The sequence below is a fragment of the Octopus bimaculoides genome, chromosome 8, assembly GCF_046866305.1.
Source record: "Octopus bimaculoides isolate indiv1 chromosome 8, ASM4686630v1, whole genome shotgun sequence".
NCBI lineage: Eukaryota > Metazoa > Mollusca > Cephalopoda > Octopoda > Octopodidae > Octopus > Octopus bimaculoides.
The window spans coordinates 2,904,411-2,924,360 of NC_142935.1; the positions used below are offsets into that span (position 1 = coordinate 2,904,411).

General features: G+C 33.4%; 2 protein-coding genes across 7 annotated transcripts in view; one reads left to right on the forward strand and one right to left on the reverse strand.

The window, feature by feature from the left end:
• The window catches only part of LOC106878296 (chitinase-3-like protein 1), a 43,519-nt gene extending 35,444 nt beyond the window's left edge, over nucleotides 1-8,075 (forward strand). For both annotated transcript variants that reach the window (XM_089356025.1, XM_089356026.1), the window contains exons 10-11: nucleotides 6,355-6,562; nucleotides 7,315-8,075. In XM_089356025.1, coding sequence (XP_089212151.1) covers nucleotides 6,355-6,562; nucleotides 7,315-7,490 — 384 coding nt within the window. In that variant the 3' untranslated portion in view covers nucleotides 7,491-8,075. The remainder of the gene's footprint in view (nucleotides 1-6,354; nucleotides 6,563-7,314) is intronic.
• A 305-nt stretch (nucleotides 8,076-8,380) lies between these two features.
• Nucleotides 8,381-17,675, reverse strand: LOC128248502 (uncharacterized). Of its 5 annotated transcripts, none has more exons than XR_016242805.1 (2): nucleotides 15,243-15,926; nucleotides 8,381-8,779 (listed from the first exon to the last, which is right to left on the reverse strand). XR_016242805.1 is itself a non-coding variant. In XM_089356028.1 (2 exons), the coding sequence occupies exon 2, from the start codon at nucleotides 12,888-12,890 to the stop codon at nucleotides 12,204-12,206; it is 687 nt and encodes a 228-aa protein (XP_089212154.1). In that variant the 5' UTR covers nucleotides 12,891-12,910; nucleotides 17,575-17,675; the 3' UTR covers nucleotides 8,951-12,203. The 5 variants fall into 5 exon arrangements, 4 of the variants coding, with proteins under 4 accessions (XP_089212154.1, XP_052825836.1, XP_089212155.1 ...); XM_089356028.1 differs by lacking the exons at nucleotides 8,381-8,779; nucleotides 15,243-15,926 and adding exons at nucleotides 8,951-12,910; nucleotides 17,575-17,675; XM_052969876.2 differs by lacking the exon at nucleotides 8,381-8,779 and adding an exon at nucleotides 8,951-12,910 and having other exon boundaries at nucleotides 15,243-15,883.
• Between the last annotated feature and the right edge of the window lie 2,275 nt (nucleotides 17,676-19,950).

Genomic DNA, 19,950 nt, shown 5'->3' on the forward strand with positions numbered 1-19,950 from the left:
CTTTTCCATCGAAGCTGTTCTTTTTTTCTTGCTTTCTGTGTTCCAATTTAGTGTTATACAATGCTTCTTTTAATATAGTATTATAAATGTTTCGTCAAAACATTGTATAATATAATATTTATCTGAGTTAAAACGATTGAGTATTAAGATAAAATGTCGCTTTGAAGAAACACCTTTCGAAGCAAAGATAATCCTCTCCACTGTCGGCACAAGGACTGAAATTTGTGGGAGAGAGAATTTGTCGAACATCGACCCCTCTTCTCAGCTAGTACTTATTTTATCGACCCCGAAAGGATAAAAAGGCAAAGTTGAGCTCGTTGACATTTGAACTCAGAACGTTAAGCCAGACGAAATGCTGCTAAGAATTTTTGTCCGGCGTGCTAACGATTCTGCCAGCTCGCCACCTTAGGAAGAAAAAAGAAGGACAGAAAAAGAAAAGAAGAGAATGCTAGATTTGGTTACCTTGGTTAAAAAAAAACACAACAAAAACGACTGGAATAATTCTAAAGTTGCTTCAAGTAGAAGAGATGTGCTGAAAGTTAAAGGATCTGAATAATTTTATAAAAATCATCTCAGAATAATAAAGATAAACATAATAATTTGGGACTTTAGAAGCCGATTAAGATAGCACTGAATTAGAGGAATGCTGGAAACCTTCTTGGGATTGTGAAATAAACGAGTTAGAAGGGGAACGCAGTATTTGTAATGCCTTCAGCAGTTTTACATTTGTAGATACACAACAAAATAACAATGAAATAAGGAAAGTAGAGGAACAAATAAAGAAATCAAAATAGCAGCGAATGAAGACTCGAAACAAGAAGGAACCAGTAAACAACAAATGCAAATAAAAAAAAAAGATAATGTCGTGTGACGTAACGTTGAATGAAACATATGTATGTAAAGTTACATTCGACACGCTCAAGTGCGCTTGGACGTGAGAAAACCTTCCGTTACTGATCTACTCCCTGGACAAAATTCTCCTCTTAGACATGTGTCAAAAAAACAAAATAAGAGAAAACATTGATTGAAGATTGAAGAAGAGATAAAAATGAAATGTGCGCACATCTAAGCGAAAGGAGAATTAAGGTAACAAACGAAACGATCGAAGCTAAGTAATTTTGAGGATCATTAGTTTTTAACAATGAGATCTGAGACTTTATCTTCGAGTGGAAATCGACATATACTTGCGAGGGTTCGTATACAGAGTTGCAAATATTCTAACAGCATGAAGACATCAATTGAATTACGTCGATAAACTATTTCATATTTTATCTACGTAGTATTATAATTCAATTTTATATCTTGTAAAAAATTTCTTTGCATGCACAGACAGATTTTCTAAAGGTTATATTTGTTTAATATAATTACTGTTATATCTTTATAAAACTTTGTTAACTGTTATATTTTGAATAGCCTGTAAAAATATATTAGTTGCAACTTGTGTTTATGCATTATGTGTGTATATATATATATATATATATATATATATATATATATATATATATATATATATATATATACATATATATATATATATATATATATATATATATATACATACATATATATATATATACATATATATATATATATACACACACACACACACACACACATATATATATATATATATATATATATATATATATATATATATACATATATATACATATATATATATATATATATATATATATATATATATATATATATGTATGTGTGTGTGTGTGTATGTATGTGTGTGTATATGTATCTATCCACATACACACACAACACTTATATGCGCATACATACTCTCGCACTCACAACACTCAACCACATACGCATATGCATATATATCATATATATATGTACATCCATCTATCTATCTATCTATCTATCTATCTATCTATCTATCTATCTATCTATCTATCTATCTATCTATATGCAGATTACTAAAGCTGTGTACAGATTAGTCAATCAAAATCTAACACGGTTCGATTTTCACACTATGTTACAATTTTCACAACTACTTTCACGTTTTGTTAACAAATCAGATAAATGTTTATGGAGAAGCAGCATTAACAAACAACTAATGCAGTTCGCAATTGAAAAATTCTGTCAAATGGCTGAATTTTTCCTTTAAATACCTTTTGGCAGGCTCCCGCAGGCTGACACTTGCGAAACCTATTTTAACCAATCAGCGTGCAGCTTGAATATGGCACATGGCGGCATCTACAACGCTTATTCATAAAAAGATTTTAACCCGTCAAAGTCATCAACAGAGGATTCAGCTACTGTCAAATCTTGGGAAACATCTGATACTACAAACAGTAGTTCCGCCTTAAATATTTTTTTAATGAAATTGAATTCAAATTGAACTTAATACTATTATTAATATAAGAACAGTTTCTAAGTAGAATTTAATGCAAAACAACATTAATATTATTCTTCATAGTAGAAACCACTGAGAATATGTTTGAACTTCTCAGTAAATTTCTTTTCTTTTACACTTCTAACTCCACTTGAGTCGTAAAAACATTCTATGACCGCATGTTTCTAAGTGATAACTTAATGAGATTTCACTGACATAAAAGTTTCTCAACTGTTGCCGTTGTACTCAGGCACGTTCTAATAGTACGTTTCCTGTCTGACCAAAATATATTTCTTTATGATTCTGACATTTGATGCAGTAGATCAAATTTCTACTTTGACAGTTCACAATTGGAATATTCTTCCGATTTTTATGTTGATATACTGACTAATATGTATGAACTGACTTACGCCACAAGAATTGTTAAGTGGGAATTTGGAAAGGATATCAAAATACTAGGCTAGATAAAAATTTTTCTTCTTGATGGGTTGAATTTTGATTAATTTCTTATCAAAGATTCAGTTTAAATTATTTTTATCGATGAAAAAGTAGAACAATTATTATTTTCGACAGACTTATAGGCTGATCTCTAATATGTGACTTTTGGTGTAGGCATAAATTTCAGATCTTTTTCTTCAACTTTTGGCATAGTTACATATATGTGTATGTACATATATTTGATGCACCCAAGTACACACACACACACACACACACACACACACACACACACACACACACACACACACACACATATGCACGTACACACACACGCACACACTTACACGCACATATATTTTACATATATTGGACATAAATAATAGCATTCCAAAAATTTGTTTGTGGTTGTATGTACTTTAATAACATATATTTAACAAATTTAACTCACCGTCACAATCATGTAGTTTCGAGTTACAATCATCATCATCATCATCATCGTTTAACGTCCGCTTTCCATGCTAGCATGGGTTGGACGATTTGACTGAGGACTGGTGAAACCGGATGGCAACACCAGGCTCCAGTCTGATTTGGCAGAGTTTCTACAGCTGGATGCCCTTCCTAACGCCAACCACTCAGAGAGTGTAGTGGGTGCTTTTACGTGTCACCCGCAATCTAATTAAATATTATATATATATATATATATATATATATATATATATATATATATATCATAAATATACAGGGATTAGCATTGAGTTGCTTCTCCAACATACTGAAAATTTAGAAATAGCAGTCAAAGAACTACTGATTCTAAACTACAATTTTTTTTCTAAATGGATGGCCATCCATTTAGAAAAAAAATTTGTAGTTTAGAATCAGTAGTTCTTTGACTGCTATTTCTAAATTTTCAGTATGTTGGAGAAGCAACTCAATGCTAATCCCTGTATATTTATGATGATAAATGGTTTTACCGATAAAGGTTTTTTCATACTGAACTACTTGGCAAAATTGTTAATTATTAATTCTATTATTAATTGACGATTCCCTGCCCTTATTCTTGTATATATATATATATTTAGGTATGTATGCATTATGTGCATATGTGCATATGTGCAAGTGTGTGCACATTCCTACATACATATTTTTCACGTGTATTCTTTATATGATATCAGAATATTTTTCCTCGAAGTTAGTCAATAATTTGCAAAACACCATATATTTTTGTATGCCCGTCTTTCTACGTGGCAAATTAGTAAAATCCGACTCAACTATGTTCAAAATATGTGAAATATATAAAGATATAGTTTAATATATATTTTTCTTCCTGTTTTTTTGTGAAACACACTTAACCTCCTTTTACTTTGTATTGATGTTAGTCGTCCTTTTCGGGATGCGGAAATATTTACTAAATCTCAATCTTGATACACATAGGAAACCGTCTTCTGATTGTTGTATTCATATTTCATTTTCGGTCATATTAACTTTAAGAAAAGAAATTGTAAAACGTATGTAACAAAGTGGATTGTCGTTCACATATATATATATATATATGTGTGTGTGTGTGAAAGAGAGAAAGAGCGAGCGAGCGAGAGAGAGAGAGAGAGAGAGAGAGAGAGAGAGAGAGAGAGAGAGAAGAGAGAGAGAGAGAGAGAGAGAGAGAGAGAGAGAGAGAGAGAGTGTTTGAGTTTGTGTGTGTCTATGTATGCCTCTGTGTTAATGAAACTTATGCATGAAAGAAATTTGAAAAGAATAGCTATAGAGCGCTATCGTGGCCTCTAGTATTCCTAACAGCAGTACGATATTTTTCTTAAATTTCCCAATCGTTTAGAATTCAGATTTACATCCTTTCAATTGTCTCATTTTTATGTGTAGCGATATTGATGTAAATTTCGAGTTATAACGAAATAAATTTGCAGGGTAGATCTTTGTCTTCTTTCCAGGCAAGAAGGAAAATTTGCTTTTTGATTATAGACACCCTGAAGAGTATTAGATTTTAAAGATACATATCACAAATGCACAGGAATAAAAATCAAATATATTTTCCCATATACAATACATTAAGGTAAACATGAACCTAATGGATAGTATTAAATAGACTGCGAATAGCTCTAAATATGAAAATAAGGAGAGTAAAGCTACACTTACTTCCACAAATTCTGTTAAAATTAAGCTACAGCAACCACACTCATACACTTAGAAACCTACATAGAAAATATGAAATGTCGACAAATATTTGAGAGTTAAAGGAGAAGAACACTAACTACAAAGTGAAGTTCTATATTGGTAATAAAAACCTCGCAATTTTTGCTTGAAACACAGCCATTCTACTTGCTACGAGTAATCTGCTAAATTCTGCTTATTGAGTGGATACCTTTGTATTTTATTTTTTAGCTGTGTTCTTTCTTCACTCCGTGATTGTATTAATGCTTCATCTACCTTTATCTAGTTACTTTTTATTTTTATTTTACTTTACACCCTGAACTCTGAATTTTCGACATAGAATTTTAGTACCTGTTCCTTTCAGGGCACAACAAACAATTCTAAATACTTCTCATTGTTGACTACCATTTCTTAATCGTTTATGGCATCCTCTCTTCTTTAGTTAATTTCATTTCACTAATTTTTGTTGTTCTCAGAAACCCAACTAATTTTCTCAACTGTTAATTTACACCTACCATAAGCCCCACATTTGTAAACTTACTTTGCAGTCTTCTCCGTGTATTTTGCCCCCTTGTCCACCTCATCTCTCCACTACTCTGCAGATCTCTCACACAATCAACTAATTATTTTAAACCAAACTCGTTTCCTCCCCATCTTTTGTTCTCTATTATCGTTACTTTCTTTGCATTTTCTCCTTTCCCTCTCTTATACACATCATCTTCAAAACAGCTGACATCGTATGTGCAATTCCCGTCTCTCTCACCAGCGACTTATCAATATGTTTTTCTTTACATCTATTTCTTCCTTTATAAATTTATAATCTCCGGAAACTTTATGTATTTTTCTCAGACATTTCTTAGGAACTATTTTACAAAGAAATAAATGACTACCAATTTCCTCATCATGTTTCTCCCATATTTTCTCATTTCCTTCCTTCATACATTTTCATCTATTTTCCTTATGTTACTAACCTGTTCCTTGTCTCTGTTTAACCACAATTCATCTACTGCCAATAATAATAAACTCTTCTATCATTCATTATGATATAAAACTTCTTAATCGTATTTACTAATTTTTAGAAAAACTTCCAAATCGTCCCTTCAATGTTGAACTATAAATTTTATTCTCGTTCATTTGATGAGCTCGTATACAGCGAAACATATGGCTATCTGTAAGCAATCACCTGTGCTTATATATGTGTATGTGTGAGTCTACTACTTTGGTGCATGATGAATTAAGTTATTAGATATTAAATGTCTCATCCATTCGTTCATGCATACGATAAATCACCAGTACCAAGATACCCTTTTGTAGGGAATTCGACACCTTATTCAATAAAACAAATATGAACCTGAAATAAATAAATACTTATCTGTTAACTTGCTTTTTCTTTCTTTTCAAAGGCTCAAAATATCATCAACAAAGGCCTGGCCGGGGCATTTATCTGGTCCCTGGAGATGGATGACTTCACTGGTTCATGCGGACAAGGTAGATTTCCGCTGACGACCAAAATCAGTAACATTTTGCTGTCTTCTGATGTTGATTACGAGTATCCAGATGACATTCCACCACCAAATACCATTTTAGAATTTACAACAAGGGCGGCAAGAGGTAGGAGTCTTAATTTCTTTTCTTGATATTATTTAATTACAAGATGGTGAACTGGCAGTATCTCGTTAGCTCCTGGGCCAACAATCCTACACCTTTCCAAATAGTTTATCATGACCTTCTCATAAAAATATAAAACACACGAATAAGATTACACACACACACATATATATGGAAGAATGTTGGTTATTAATTTCAGACTGATTTTGTTTTTTAAAAGATGCAATATGTTCGAACAGATTAACTTAAAACTCTTGCGTGTTAGGCTTCAGCTAAATATTTTTTTCTATTTCTGTTTTTCTGATATTGCACCAATTCACTTAAATATCGGGAATAGGTACCAGATTGTCTAGAAAATAAAACTGAATAAGTATGGTCAGCCATTGATCACTAAAAGGTCAAACTTCAGCAATTCTTTCGTTGTATTTTATTAATCAAGAGATTATTCAGCTTACTGGATACTTTGCAAATGTCAGCAATACCAACGGATTAAGTTTTCCACTACATACTTTATGAATGTAAAGAAAATTGTGTAAGATTTATGTCCAAAAACATAGTTTAGTCAGAAACACTGCTTCCCTTATATTCGTCTGTGTAGCTGAAATATCGATTTCTCTTGAACGCTACACATATGCCAGATTCCACCCTTTGAAAGATACTCAAGATACAAAAAAATGATATTACTATTACAATTTTATTTAAAAGAAAAATTTTGTTTTTCTTCTCTGATTTTGTTTCTTATTTTTTACTTTCAGTCAACAATGTAGATTGTACAAAAGCCCCTCGGAAACGTTTAGCAGACCCGAGATCCTGTAGGCACTACATACTGTGTCTGCCCAGTAACCAGGCCATACGAATGAAATGTCCAAAAGGAACACGCTTTGATCGAAGTATTAGTATGTGCAATTATTACCGTGGTGCAACCTGCTAATATAAATAAGTAAATAAATTGTCAAAACATATCGAGAAGATTTCATTTTAATTTTGTCGCTGTGAATTTGAATAACGACAAAAAGAAACAAGTCTTGAACAATACTTAAATGCTTCTCTTTAAACAACAAACTGGCACATTGTAACATCTGTGGAATTAGTCTGTCAAATAGGATTGGCTGGATTTAATCAATACTAAACTCGAATCTGTTCGCTTTGACACATTTTAAAATATGTAACTGATGACTTCTCGATAAAGAGTTACATCATATACAACTGCTGCAACAATCAATATAACCATTCAAGTTTTGTAAGGTTTTTGTTTTTTACTGATTGTTATCTGGTCAAGAATCCAGATAATTCCATACAATATTTCTATTAAAACAAAATATGTATTTTGTAATAAACCAAATAAAACAAATATCGAAAAATCAAAATGTGACCAAATAAGCGCTTCTGGTTTTGAATAACATTTAAAAACCGTTCCATGAAAGACGACGTATACTTCTGTCTCAACAATTATTAATCTTTTTTTAAATCTATCTCAACTCAATAAAATAAAGACAAAGAAAAATCATTTGAAAAATTGTTGCCGGTTCGAATTTTATTTTGTGTCTCTTTTAAAATATAAACAGGAAAAAAAGTTAGCTGCGTAGTTGCAACCAGCTATAAATTTAGTTTATAGTTTGGTTGTAGTTAAACATTTTATATTGCAGATTCTCAAAAGAATGCTAAACATATCCCCATAACCTTTTCACCAGACTCTCAAAGTCATCGCCTCTCATATTAAAACGCTTTTTCTTTTATCCTTTCGGGGTCGATAAAAGAAGTTCCTCTTAAGCATTGGGTCGATGTAATCGACTTACACTCTCCCAAGTAATTGCTGGCCTTGTGCCAAAATTTGAAATCAATATTTTGGTTTTACTTTGCAAATAAAGAACAAGGAACAGAACAGCAATGAAAATCTTGAGCATTTTGTCATTTATTCATAGAAAACAATACTAGAGATCGAGTCCTATGCCTCCTATAATTCCGGAGTGGGTAGTTAGAAGAATGCGTGTGATTAGGTGTTCAAATCCAGTTACAGACACATCTTTCTTATTTCTGATAAATGATTGTAGGTTGTAGAGTCACAATATCACAAATCAGTGGAAAAGGCGGTAAAGAAATGGTCGATTGATGAATATTATATTCTTCGTCATTGCGAAACGAATTTCTGAATCAAACGATCATCATGCCTGTGGCTCTGCATTCATCTTTGACGATATGCATCTCAACATAGGATTCTTTCTGAAAAGACAGCTAAATAATATTAGTTTAAATATTTAAAAAAAACCCCGAAAAACAAAGAATATGATGCTTTTTTTGTGTCGATATGTGCCCTTTTTCGTTTGTAGGAACTGGATATTATTGTAGCAGTGTCTGTATGACGTGACAAAAACTCTACAGGCTGGAATTCACTGTCGGAACAATCGTGTCTCTTGTATGTCTAAACGGGCTTTCCTTTGAAATCTTTCATTTTCTTCTGTCAGCGTTATGTGGATATGATCTGAGTGTTGGCTATGATGTCGCGACATGTGTTGTTGGACACTAGAGAGTATAGCTTGGAAATAAAAAAAAATGCATTCCTTATTTTTGCTCAGCTTCGTCAATTCAGAGAAGATGAAGGAATGTGTGACATTGATGAGGGGATTAAGTGTAAATACCTTACCGATATCGAAATCCGTATCCTTGGGAATTCAACTCTATGATGGTCACCACAAAATAACCGATATAAAAGTAAAAAATAATTAATAATAGATCAATATCTGATAAACACTTTCTTTAGATTAACTGTAGCTTTTAAATATTTTAAAATAATTTATTCATTATTTAGTTGACAACCCTTCAACACTTTTTACAAATTATATAATTTCGATTTTTCTTCTTATATCAGCGAAAACATCAACATTCAGAATTAGCGCCAAATATATTTCCTTTGCAAATTGCAAAATAATTATGCAGAAATTTATGGTCATATTTAAAACAAGCCAAAGCTGATTAATTTTCTGCACGTTTTCACAAATATTCTTGAAATTGGGATTCTACCCAGCAAAACTCTCTGAGCAGCAGATCTGGGATGCTACATCAGTAGTTGTTTAAAACATGATTACTTACGCACTTTCCGAGAGAAAACAAAAGGGCTGAGTCAACAGCATATAGACCAATGACTGAAGAGGTTGCCGGTTCGTGTCTAGTAACCATCACTGCATTGTGTTCACAGCTAGGGTATTCTAGTTTCGAATCCCAGTTTCTCTCTTGTTCTCCATGCGTATCAGTAGATTGGCCTCATTCGCTAAATCCAGTAAACAACAACAGCACAGTTATTTTAGTGCTTTTCTTTTTTACTTGGGAAAATGAGTCCAACTCCTCCCATGAAAACATCTACAATAAACTTCAGGAATACAAGCGTTCAAGTGATATCTCTACGAGCCAAAATATTTCAATGTGTACCACTATGATTAGTTGAACGGCTGACACCTCTATATCGGTGCTGGTGTATGCATAGGAATGCATCACTAATGAGTTTTTGTTTTGCTCTCTAACAATGTCCTGCAACACGTGTGTATTTGTGGGTTTCCAGTGAAATCGGTGAAAGCAAGACAACTGCCATATTTTCTATCTGTCTTCAGGTGCTTTTTTTCACAGGAAATATTCAAAACAGCTCGTAACATACGATTGTGCGATCCAGCCTTGTCTCCGGATGTTTGGTAAGTGTTCAAGTAATGGAGTCGTAAGAAGGTATTTCATAGTGGCACATAAAAATCTTCTCTAAAGTTTGCGGAATATCGACAGCTTCCAGATGATGCCGAGATCATCAAGAATAGTTCATGCTTTCAGGAGACAAATTTTGAAGAAAATATTGAATAATTATATCCTTCCTTGCTTTCACCCCCCCCCCCCCTCACCACAATCTATCTATCTATCTATCTATCTAGATAGATAAATAGATAGATAGATAAATAGATAGATAGATAGATAGTATGTATGTATAGATATGTGTGTATATACATGTGTATTGTGTAAGCACGTGTGTATACACGTATATCTATATGTATATATTATTACAAGTGTACATTACAGAGAATAGAATTTTATAAGGTTATTAGTGTGTGGGAATTGAAATCGGATCCAAGATTTGCGTCGTAAGGAGCCTATATACTCTACGATACTCACCAGCTTGTTCATTATTGCTACAAGTCCAAAGTTTGCTAGGATGTCGTATGTTTTATTAAACAGACACAGTTCAATAGACTAAATATCCTTTATTGACTGATTTAGAGCATAAACAAAACATTTATTTCTCACTATAAATATATCATTGAGAAATAATGAGATATGTCCATTGGAAGTTACTTGGGAGTACAAACATATTTCTAGTATATATTAATCCAAAATCAGAATCGATGTGAGAACACGTGAACTGGTGCAAAAAGTAAGGCTTTCAAATAAGAGACTTATGTTAGTTTTAACTTACAATTTGCGAGTCTTAAGTTCAAATTTCACTGGATCCGCAAAACTGTAGCAATTCTACTTTATTATGATCAAAGTTAAACGATCGTAGCTCTTCCTTCTTTGCAAATATTGATCTTGTAGCAAAAAATGTTTCTAAAAAGCTTTGCGATAATAATTTCTCGATATTCCGATTCCACGATTAGACCAATTTACTTAATGTCATTTCTGTTTAGGAACTGTCACAAGTCGCCATTTAAATTCCGAGAATTCATACCATAAAATGATATTGGTTTCCTATTGCCTGCTAAACTGTGTTATGTTGAGCGGTGAGCGACATCGTTGATTAACAGGTAGAAAGCAATAAGGTCACTCCACCCCGGTTTTAATTCTCGTTTGAACGTGTCGAATGCACCTCAGAAAAGCCTGCATATCATTCTATACAATCTCATTTACTCTCTCTTAAAACTCTGCAGTCTTAAACTTTGAAAACCCAATTAACTCCTACAAGGGTTTCTATTTACTTTACTCGATCTGCTTAACAAGTCCTCTGATCTCATCTATGTTGAAACTTGGACAGTTGCATCTCGTTAAAGTCATTTGCATAATTTGAATTTCTAATTTTAATTTGAGAATGTTTTTGTAGGATAAATAATGTCCGATTACAGCTACAACTTTTAATAAAATAAAATTCAGTCCTAGTAAATAATATATAATTTCAGTCTAAATATTAGTTTCAAATGTTAGTACAAGGCCAGCAATGTTGAGGGTAAGGTAAGTTGATTATTTTGACCCTAGAGTTCAACTGGTACTTATTTTATCACTCCAGAGAGGATGAAAGGCAACGTCGACATTGGCAGAATTCGAACGCAACGTAAAGACGGTCGAAATGCCGCCAGGCATTTTCCCCGGCGTGCTAACCATTCTGCCAGCTCACTGCATTAATTCTGTCTCAATATTAATCAAAGAACACTAATTCTTGCCATCAGTTTTGAAATAATTTCAATATTTGATGCGTCACAGTCAGAGGACAAAAATGTATAAAAGGTGTCGGGGATATAATTAAGGGAATTGCTTGTTTTCAAAACTTATTTGCAAAAAACGAAGATGACCTTATATAGCAGGATAAATGAAACTAAATATTATAACATTTATTCCTCCCTACCCAACGGTCTCGTTTGCTTCCACCTCACTTGACAATACCCTCAAAACACACGAAATATTAGGTTTTTACTTTCATCTGATGAACACGTATGTAATTCCAAGGTAACCAACACTGCAGTTTATAGGGAAACGTCATATTAAACGTATGTTGGAAACGCCAACGCAATACTTTCTCAGACTGAGAAGGGCAATTGACCAAACGACCAGCAAACATACACCTCGTAGTCGGCAGAATTAGGTTTTTTGCAATATCGAAATATTTTTCAAGAACTTCCGGTTCAGTATGTACGGCACGAGTCAACATGCCAGGGTCTGTAACGCTGGCTTTAAATATATAAAGATCGATAATTAAACCTTTGTATTTCATTTCCGTTGGCTTTAGAGGATCAACCGAAATACTGTATTTGTTTTTTAAAACTGGAACAACAACTCTTACGACTTTGGCTCTATCTGCGAGTAAGTAACCAAAATCCCCATCGTGATCCCACGGTATGATATCTCCATATCTGTGAGCACCGAGTAAAGTTCCACCTTCGATCCAATGCGTTATATTATATTCGTTCATGACTTTATCGAAACTGTGAATCATATAGCGCATGGCATCCAAATCTGCCGAACTGGTAAAGCAAACGGCGAAAGGCCGCAGCGATTTAATGACAGTCCAGTATCGATAGGCACAAATACAAACGGAGAGGAATAAAAGAGAAACAAACGCAGTCTTGACATTTTTGAGCGTGTTACGCATTTTCTTTTTCTCACGTCGACCTGAAACCAAGGCAAAAATATTTCAGTAATTACTATTATATGACTTCCAATACATACTTAGGTGTATGTAGATGAGAGAAGGAGAAAAAGAGCGACAAATGGATAGGTAGATAGATAGATAAACAGATAGATAGACAAACGCTACATAGCAAAACGATTATTGGCTTTTTAGAATTATGTAAAATTATTTTACTGATCAAATTATAAAGAAAAAAATTACTCCAAAAGTTGGTTTCTTTCAAACAATATTAAATCTTCACGGTCTTTTGGAAGCTTAAACCGTTTATGAATTTATCTGTTGAAAATTACAAATAATAATATAGTTTTAGAGATCTCAAGTGATCATTTAAGTTATTTTTTAGCGAACATTTTTAAATGTTTTACAACCATTCTAAAATGTTTTGTCAGGTGAAATTGATTATTTTCGTTTCTAATTGATTATTTTTTGTCACTAATTAGTAACGATGGCGCTACTTAAGACGATAATCAAGATTTTAAATCGTATGACACAGTTAAAGCTACGAGGTTCATTTACCAGAAGTAGAAAGTTTTTGAAATAATGATAATATTATTATTTTTATGAAAAATAATTTCAGTTCACTTGTGCTTGTGTTTCCTGTTAATCTGTTATACACACGGCTAAGATTTACAAGTTAATTTCTACCCAAACTAATTTACTTTTTCTCATTGTTATTAAGAGTGACGATATTGACCTCAAATATTTCCGCTCTTTATGAACAGTAGAATTGTTGGTCAGAGGTTTTTAAAGAGTAAACCACTTGTTCATTATATTTCCAACTCCAAACAAAATAATATTACCATAAATGTTACGAAAAGCAGCAGTTTAACAGTTTTCTCGCTGATGCTTTCATCTTTCTTCCTCTGTATATGGGTGAAACATTTATGCACCTATCTATATGCGACGGGCTTTGACACACAGTTTCTGTCACTTAAATTCCACTAATTCAATGTTGGTTAACCTGAGGCCTCGTTTCAATACGCTTGCCCGTATCGCGGAATGCCATACACTGAACCATGGAGTTGTGAAACAAATTTCTTAACACATCCAAAACCTGCATCACTTGATGGTAATAATGATTTGTGTTGGTAATAGTTCCTCAATGTCTGGAAGGGGAGGTAAAATCAATTTAATCGAACCCAATAAATCACTAAAATTTATTTTTCTTGATCCACTGAGAAAATAAACAGCATTGTACTCACTTGCTGGGATTGGAACCAGCATTCTACAGCTTTTGTCACAACACCAGTGTTTCGAGACAGATCCCCAAATAAGTGCTGTACAAGAATAATCGTAAAAGCTGACAATGTTCTCAACTGTCAAAAATAACGATCCAGTTTTGATGTCTTAGGTAATTAAATTTGTGACAATCCGGTCTTTAACCAAAACACAGTTCCTTAAGATTTCATGTCTTTTGTAATCTTTATGAAGTGTTAGCCGTCTTACCTTTAAGTAATTTCTGAAACCAAGACGGGGAATCGCCAGAAATGACAGAAATTTTCTTTAAATGCATCACACTTTAGGTTTTCATCGATTATAGATCTAGATGAAATCAGAAATATGCTATAGCCATTCCAAAGAGCCCTTATCGATCTGGATATAGACCTCAGTATACCTTTACCGACTGATCCATGGTGGTTATAGGACTATTTGTCCCCGTTGGCTTATTTTGGATTGGATGGAGTAACCCCGTGTTTGGTTGAGGAGCTCTAAACAATGGCACTTACTGCAAATAGCCAGGACAAATACTGCAAGACACCTCGTCCAACGTTCTAACAATCCTGACTGACACCCGATTTGATCCCGTCAACCATATCAGATTTTTTCACCGCCTACTTTGGGAAGCATTTCTCTAAACTCACTTTCCCAGAAAGCCAGTTCAAGTCTAGCGACCTACCTCTCACCACTAAAATCTTACATTTCCATTATAATTTACAACAATACAATATTTTAAATTTGCTTCTGACTGAATCATTCAAATCAGTGAGAAATGAAAAACAATATTAAAGGAAATATCAAGCAGATATAAGTAGTAATATATTTTCTTAAAATTTCTAAACACTAATGTTCCATTGAAATTAAGGTCAGTTCATTTAGCATAGCTTTTCTTTGGCTTTCGGTGAATTGAAATAAGTCTGTGCACGCTTAAGAAATAGGAACAGATATGTTAACGGCTTTACCTAGCAGGCGACTGAATTGAGTCTGGCAATGTAGCAATTAAAGGTGATCTTTGATATTAATGTACCACCTTCTCCTTCTCAAATTTTAGTATCAGTTTGTGTACATAAAAGACAGACAAGATAATAAACTTACGTCGCAAGTGAGTGGATAATGTTTGTTGTTAACAATCAATTTCAGGTAATCCTTGATATCAACGTACCACTTTTTCTTTAGCTTGTTTATTATAAAGAATATTTGGGGTACAATTTCGTATTATTCCTAGCGAGAATTGTAGAAATTTCACGTTTTGTAAATTTTATTTCTATTTTCATGTATATATGATCTTCGTAACTTTATTTCGTTCGGTCTATAACTAAGAGCGTTCAAACGTCGACCACGTAAAATAATATAGATTTTTGTGCTGTTATTTTCATTATTTTGTCACGTGAGAAGGCAGTGCGCATGACTCATTATTGGGCGGTTCGTGAAAACATGATATGTATGTATGTGGGTGTATATATGTGTGTGCGAGTGTGTGTTTCACTGTTTAGCTCGCTCGTGTACATGAAAAATGACGGGTGTACGTACGTATGAGCGTGTGTGTGTGACTCTGTTTTTTTACTATTTAGCTGAAAAAAGAAAAATACTAAAGAAGTAAAAATTTTTTACGGAAATTGCCGAATAACTAGTTACAATTTCGTTATAACTCCTCCGAAGGATAGGCCCAACTAACCAAGCAGACCACAAAAAGATTTAAATTCTGAACGGGAACAAACACCACAAGGCATCCGGTTCTATGTTGTTACGTCCTCACAAAACCACCGCTTTAAGACCCTTTTTTTTTATCGATATCCCCCACCACTATAAAAAAAAAAAAATAACGAAAGGACAAGTGCCCCCCCCCCGGGATATGAACTCAAAGCGCAGCGAATAGGAATAAAGCATCTTTGTGGTTATCGTCACTGTTTACAATTTTGTTCCCATTGTTTTCAAATTTGGTATATGAATTAAGTTTTGTATACTAATTATGAAAATGAAATTCATTTTCCATATAAATCCATAATTAAAAAGTTATTAGCCTTTAAAATTTGCAAAATTTAGGTATTTATAACAAATATCCAAATTCAACACTAAAAGAAAAATCAAACTGCGTTTCAACTCTGTGTGAGTGTATGTTTGTATGTGTGTGAGTGTACGAGGGAAGTATGTAAATGCTTGTATGTGTGAAAGCTTTGGATCTTTTTTAAAACGGGGGCCACATTTTTCATTAATGTTTTACGTAGTGTTTTTGGTACCGAAAGACTTTCAAACTTCGTATACTTATCTATTTTGTGTTATAGAATAGAAAAATATTTTTGTATTCGAATTTATTTCATGTAAAAAATTGTCTTATTTCGATAATTTCAACCAATCACTGACGTCCATTCAGCCGATATACATTAAGTGCCGACTACATAAACAAACGATTCTTCGTTTTATTTGCTTTTTTCATTTTAAATTTGCTTTAACCCTAACCCTAACCCTAACCCTAACCTTAGGGTTAGAGTTAGGGTTAGGGTTAGAGTTAGGGTTAGGGTTAGGATTAATTGTTTCAGAATCGTTTGTTTATGTAGTCGGCACTTAATGTATATCGGCTGAATGGACGTCAGTGATTGGTTGAAATTACAGAAATACGACAACTTTAACATGGAATAATTTATGGATTTCTTTTTTTTTAAGAAGACTAAGAGAAAAAGATGTTTTATATGACACATTCTACCAGTGTTCCAAGTTTCAAAGTGTTTCGTTAATGAAAAATGTGGCCCCCGTTTTAAAAAAGATCCAAAGCTTTTAAATATTTAATTTGCTCGCGAATGTTTTAATGTTAATTTCATTCGTGTATATTTTAATGTCTTGACTGTTATTTCTAGCAATGTTTTGACATGCCGATTCCCCACTCCCACCACGTGATGATGGAATTTTGAACACCTGTAACATTTTGACAAAATTTTTTTCTGGAATAAATGAATAATAAATTCGGATTCAGCGACATAAATTACATCTATAAGATAAGGTACATTAAAAAAACCTGTTGAGGATAATTGTAAACAGTGAAGAAAGCGACAAAGATCTAGGACAAATGCCACACTCTATCGATTCAGCCAATTCAGTTTTTTTTTTGTTCAATTTTGCTTTGAAATAGTTGTTTGAGAATACAGAATAGGACTATGAAATTGCTAACAAGCTTTGTTGTTGTGTTGTTGTAGTTCAAGATAAGCAGGTATGTTTACAAGAAGATTTGACTGCGATGTCTAGCAGGCTGGACGAGTGCATAAAAAAACACAATGATGAAATAAAATAATACAAATTATTCCCTTAATGTTTATCATAATCAACCTAATACTCCAGTGGTAATAATCATAAACAAAAGAAGATTGTGTCATTTTTTAATATTATCTTAATAATTTTACAACAGCACGAAAATAGTTTTACAACGAATACTCACCCAAAATAATAATCCTGCCTACTAAAGGATGTCTTTTTATAACAAATAAGCCACCCGTTAAAAGAAATAAAAAAAAAACTGAAAGAGAAAAAACGCTTCTGTATTCGTCAATGACGCTGCAATGAAAGAAAACGTACGTTGAATCTCGGGATACAACGAAACGAGGTTATGTTTTTCTCGTGAGATAAGTACTAAGCACAAGATATAGAGGGGGAAGATAGCTTTAATAGAGACTACATCTGTATCCAGGAGAGACAAACCCCATTTCAACAATTTTTAACAAACGTCAAAGAACGCAGTTCGAAATAAGGATAAATTTTTACTTGCTTCTAGATTCCCACCCCGTTCACGCACAAACTCCTTCTTTCACCTTCACAGAATGAATATTATGATTGTTATGTCAATACAACTGTCACGGAACTTCCAGTTCGGTTAGCAATTACTGTCTGTCTGTCTGTCTGTCTCTCTCTCTCTCTCTCTCTCTCTCTCTCTCTCTCTCTCTCTCTCTATATATATATATATATATATATATATATATATATAAAGCAAGATATAAGTTAGAGGTTATGTAACCCTCTAAGGGTGTATTACGTCACTATGTATGGTCTTTGTTATAAGGTATACGGTAGTAGGTAATTTAGAAGTAAAACCGTGGCTTAATATATATAGAGAAGATAAGATATTCTTGTCTTCTCTCTCTCTCTCTCTCTCTCTCTCTCACACACACACACACACACACACACACACACACACATATATATATATATATATATATATAATATCTATCTATCTATAGTGTGTGTGCACGCAGCATGGCCACAGATGCAAAGAAAGAAAATAAACAAATGGTATATTCTTTTGTTATATTTTAGGATGGTCCTTTTTTTTTGCCAAATATCCACACGCACTATATATATCTGGACCTTATTATTCTTAGTTTCCAGTCAGAGTTCTGTGTCTAAGACCTGTAGCCTATACTTAGGATGCTTGCTAGGATGATCTACTGTTAACCTTGGTGAATGAAGTTAGCTATTTGCTGGACGCTCTCCATGTTGCTACCTTCTAGTTCACAGACACATTGTCCATGGACAGGAGAAGACACGTGAGCTGGGGAGTCGTTAAAGAGATGACAAGATGTGAGACAAAAGATTTCGGACCAAGGGCACTGAAATCATAAGAAGAATAACTATGAAATGAAGAACGAATGTTTATTTGGCAAAACAAAAAAAATGACCATTCCGAAATCTAATATCTGTTTCAACACACGATGTGAACATCAGAAATCTTGGAAAAATTCATAAACGAAATGTTCTTTTTTATCGCCTGCGTTACTTTCAACCACGTACAGAGCAGACAATTAATTAGATAATTAAATACATAAATAAAAAAAAAATATCGGGTAGACTTGCCCAATTCGTACGTTTGCAAAATGTAATTTCAATTATGAGGAATGTCCAAGAAATAACTTGGCTTTCCGAAAATAATCGAACTGTTTTCATTTCTCCACATCATCGTTAAAAGAGAAAAAGTTATTAAACTACTATTTTTTAATATGAAATAAAAAATTAATCATTTTTTAAAAAGTAAGCAAAAATATGAATCTCCGGTCAAAAATTTCTCCCCAGGAAACTTATAAATACATATTCATCTGTTAACTTTTGTTAAATAAGAAACATTATCTGTCTGTCTTAAGCTGTCTTAAGCTAACACAAAAAATAAGCTAGACTCACCAGTGCTATATGTCCATATTAATTCCCTCCCTTACATCATCGCAGAAAGAAGTTGATTGGTTAATTTCTTACAGCCATTTTGAAGAAATTCATTTTACCATTGAATAATTTATGATTTACGAAGAACAAAAATAAGTAACGATGCAATGGCGGCAGCAAATGTGGGCATCTAAACTGCATCAAAGACAAGGACGTTCTCTCTGACAAGAGAATGCTGAGAAACAACGGAAACTCATCGGAGACATCCAGAAGAACGAAGAGTATGGCATGAAACGCTCTTGGGCATAGGATTCCTAGAGAACAACTGTCCAAGGAATACTGTCATCCTGTTCTAACACGAGAATGCTACTTAACACAGATTATGTCAGCGAAATAATCAACGAGTAACACTTAATGTTGTCAGTAGCCATGATAGAGAAGATTTTCGACCAGATAATACTGATATTTCTCGTCACACCTTTGGATTCATGTGAGTGGGTGGTCATTGGAACGCTTCCATGTTTTCTAGTGAGCAAACAAAAGATAGAAAATAGTCCTCCTTCTTTTAGCCTACACCCTGCAAGTATTACTGATCTAAAGATGTTTTGGGAACAGAGAGGGAATTGACAGATTTCAGAAAAAAGAAAACAAAGACAAGAAACTCTTG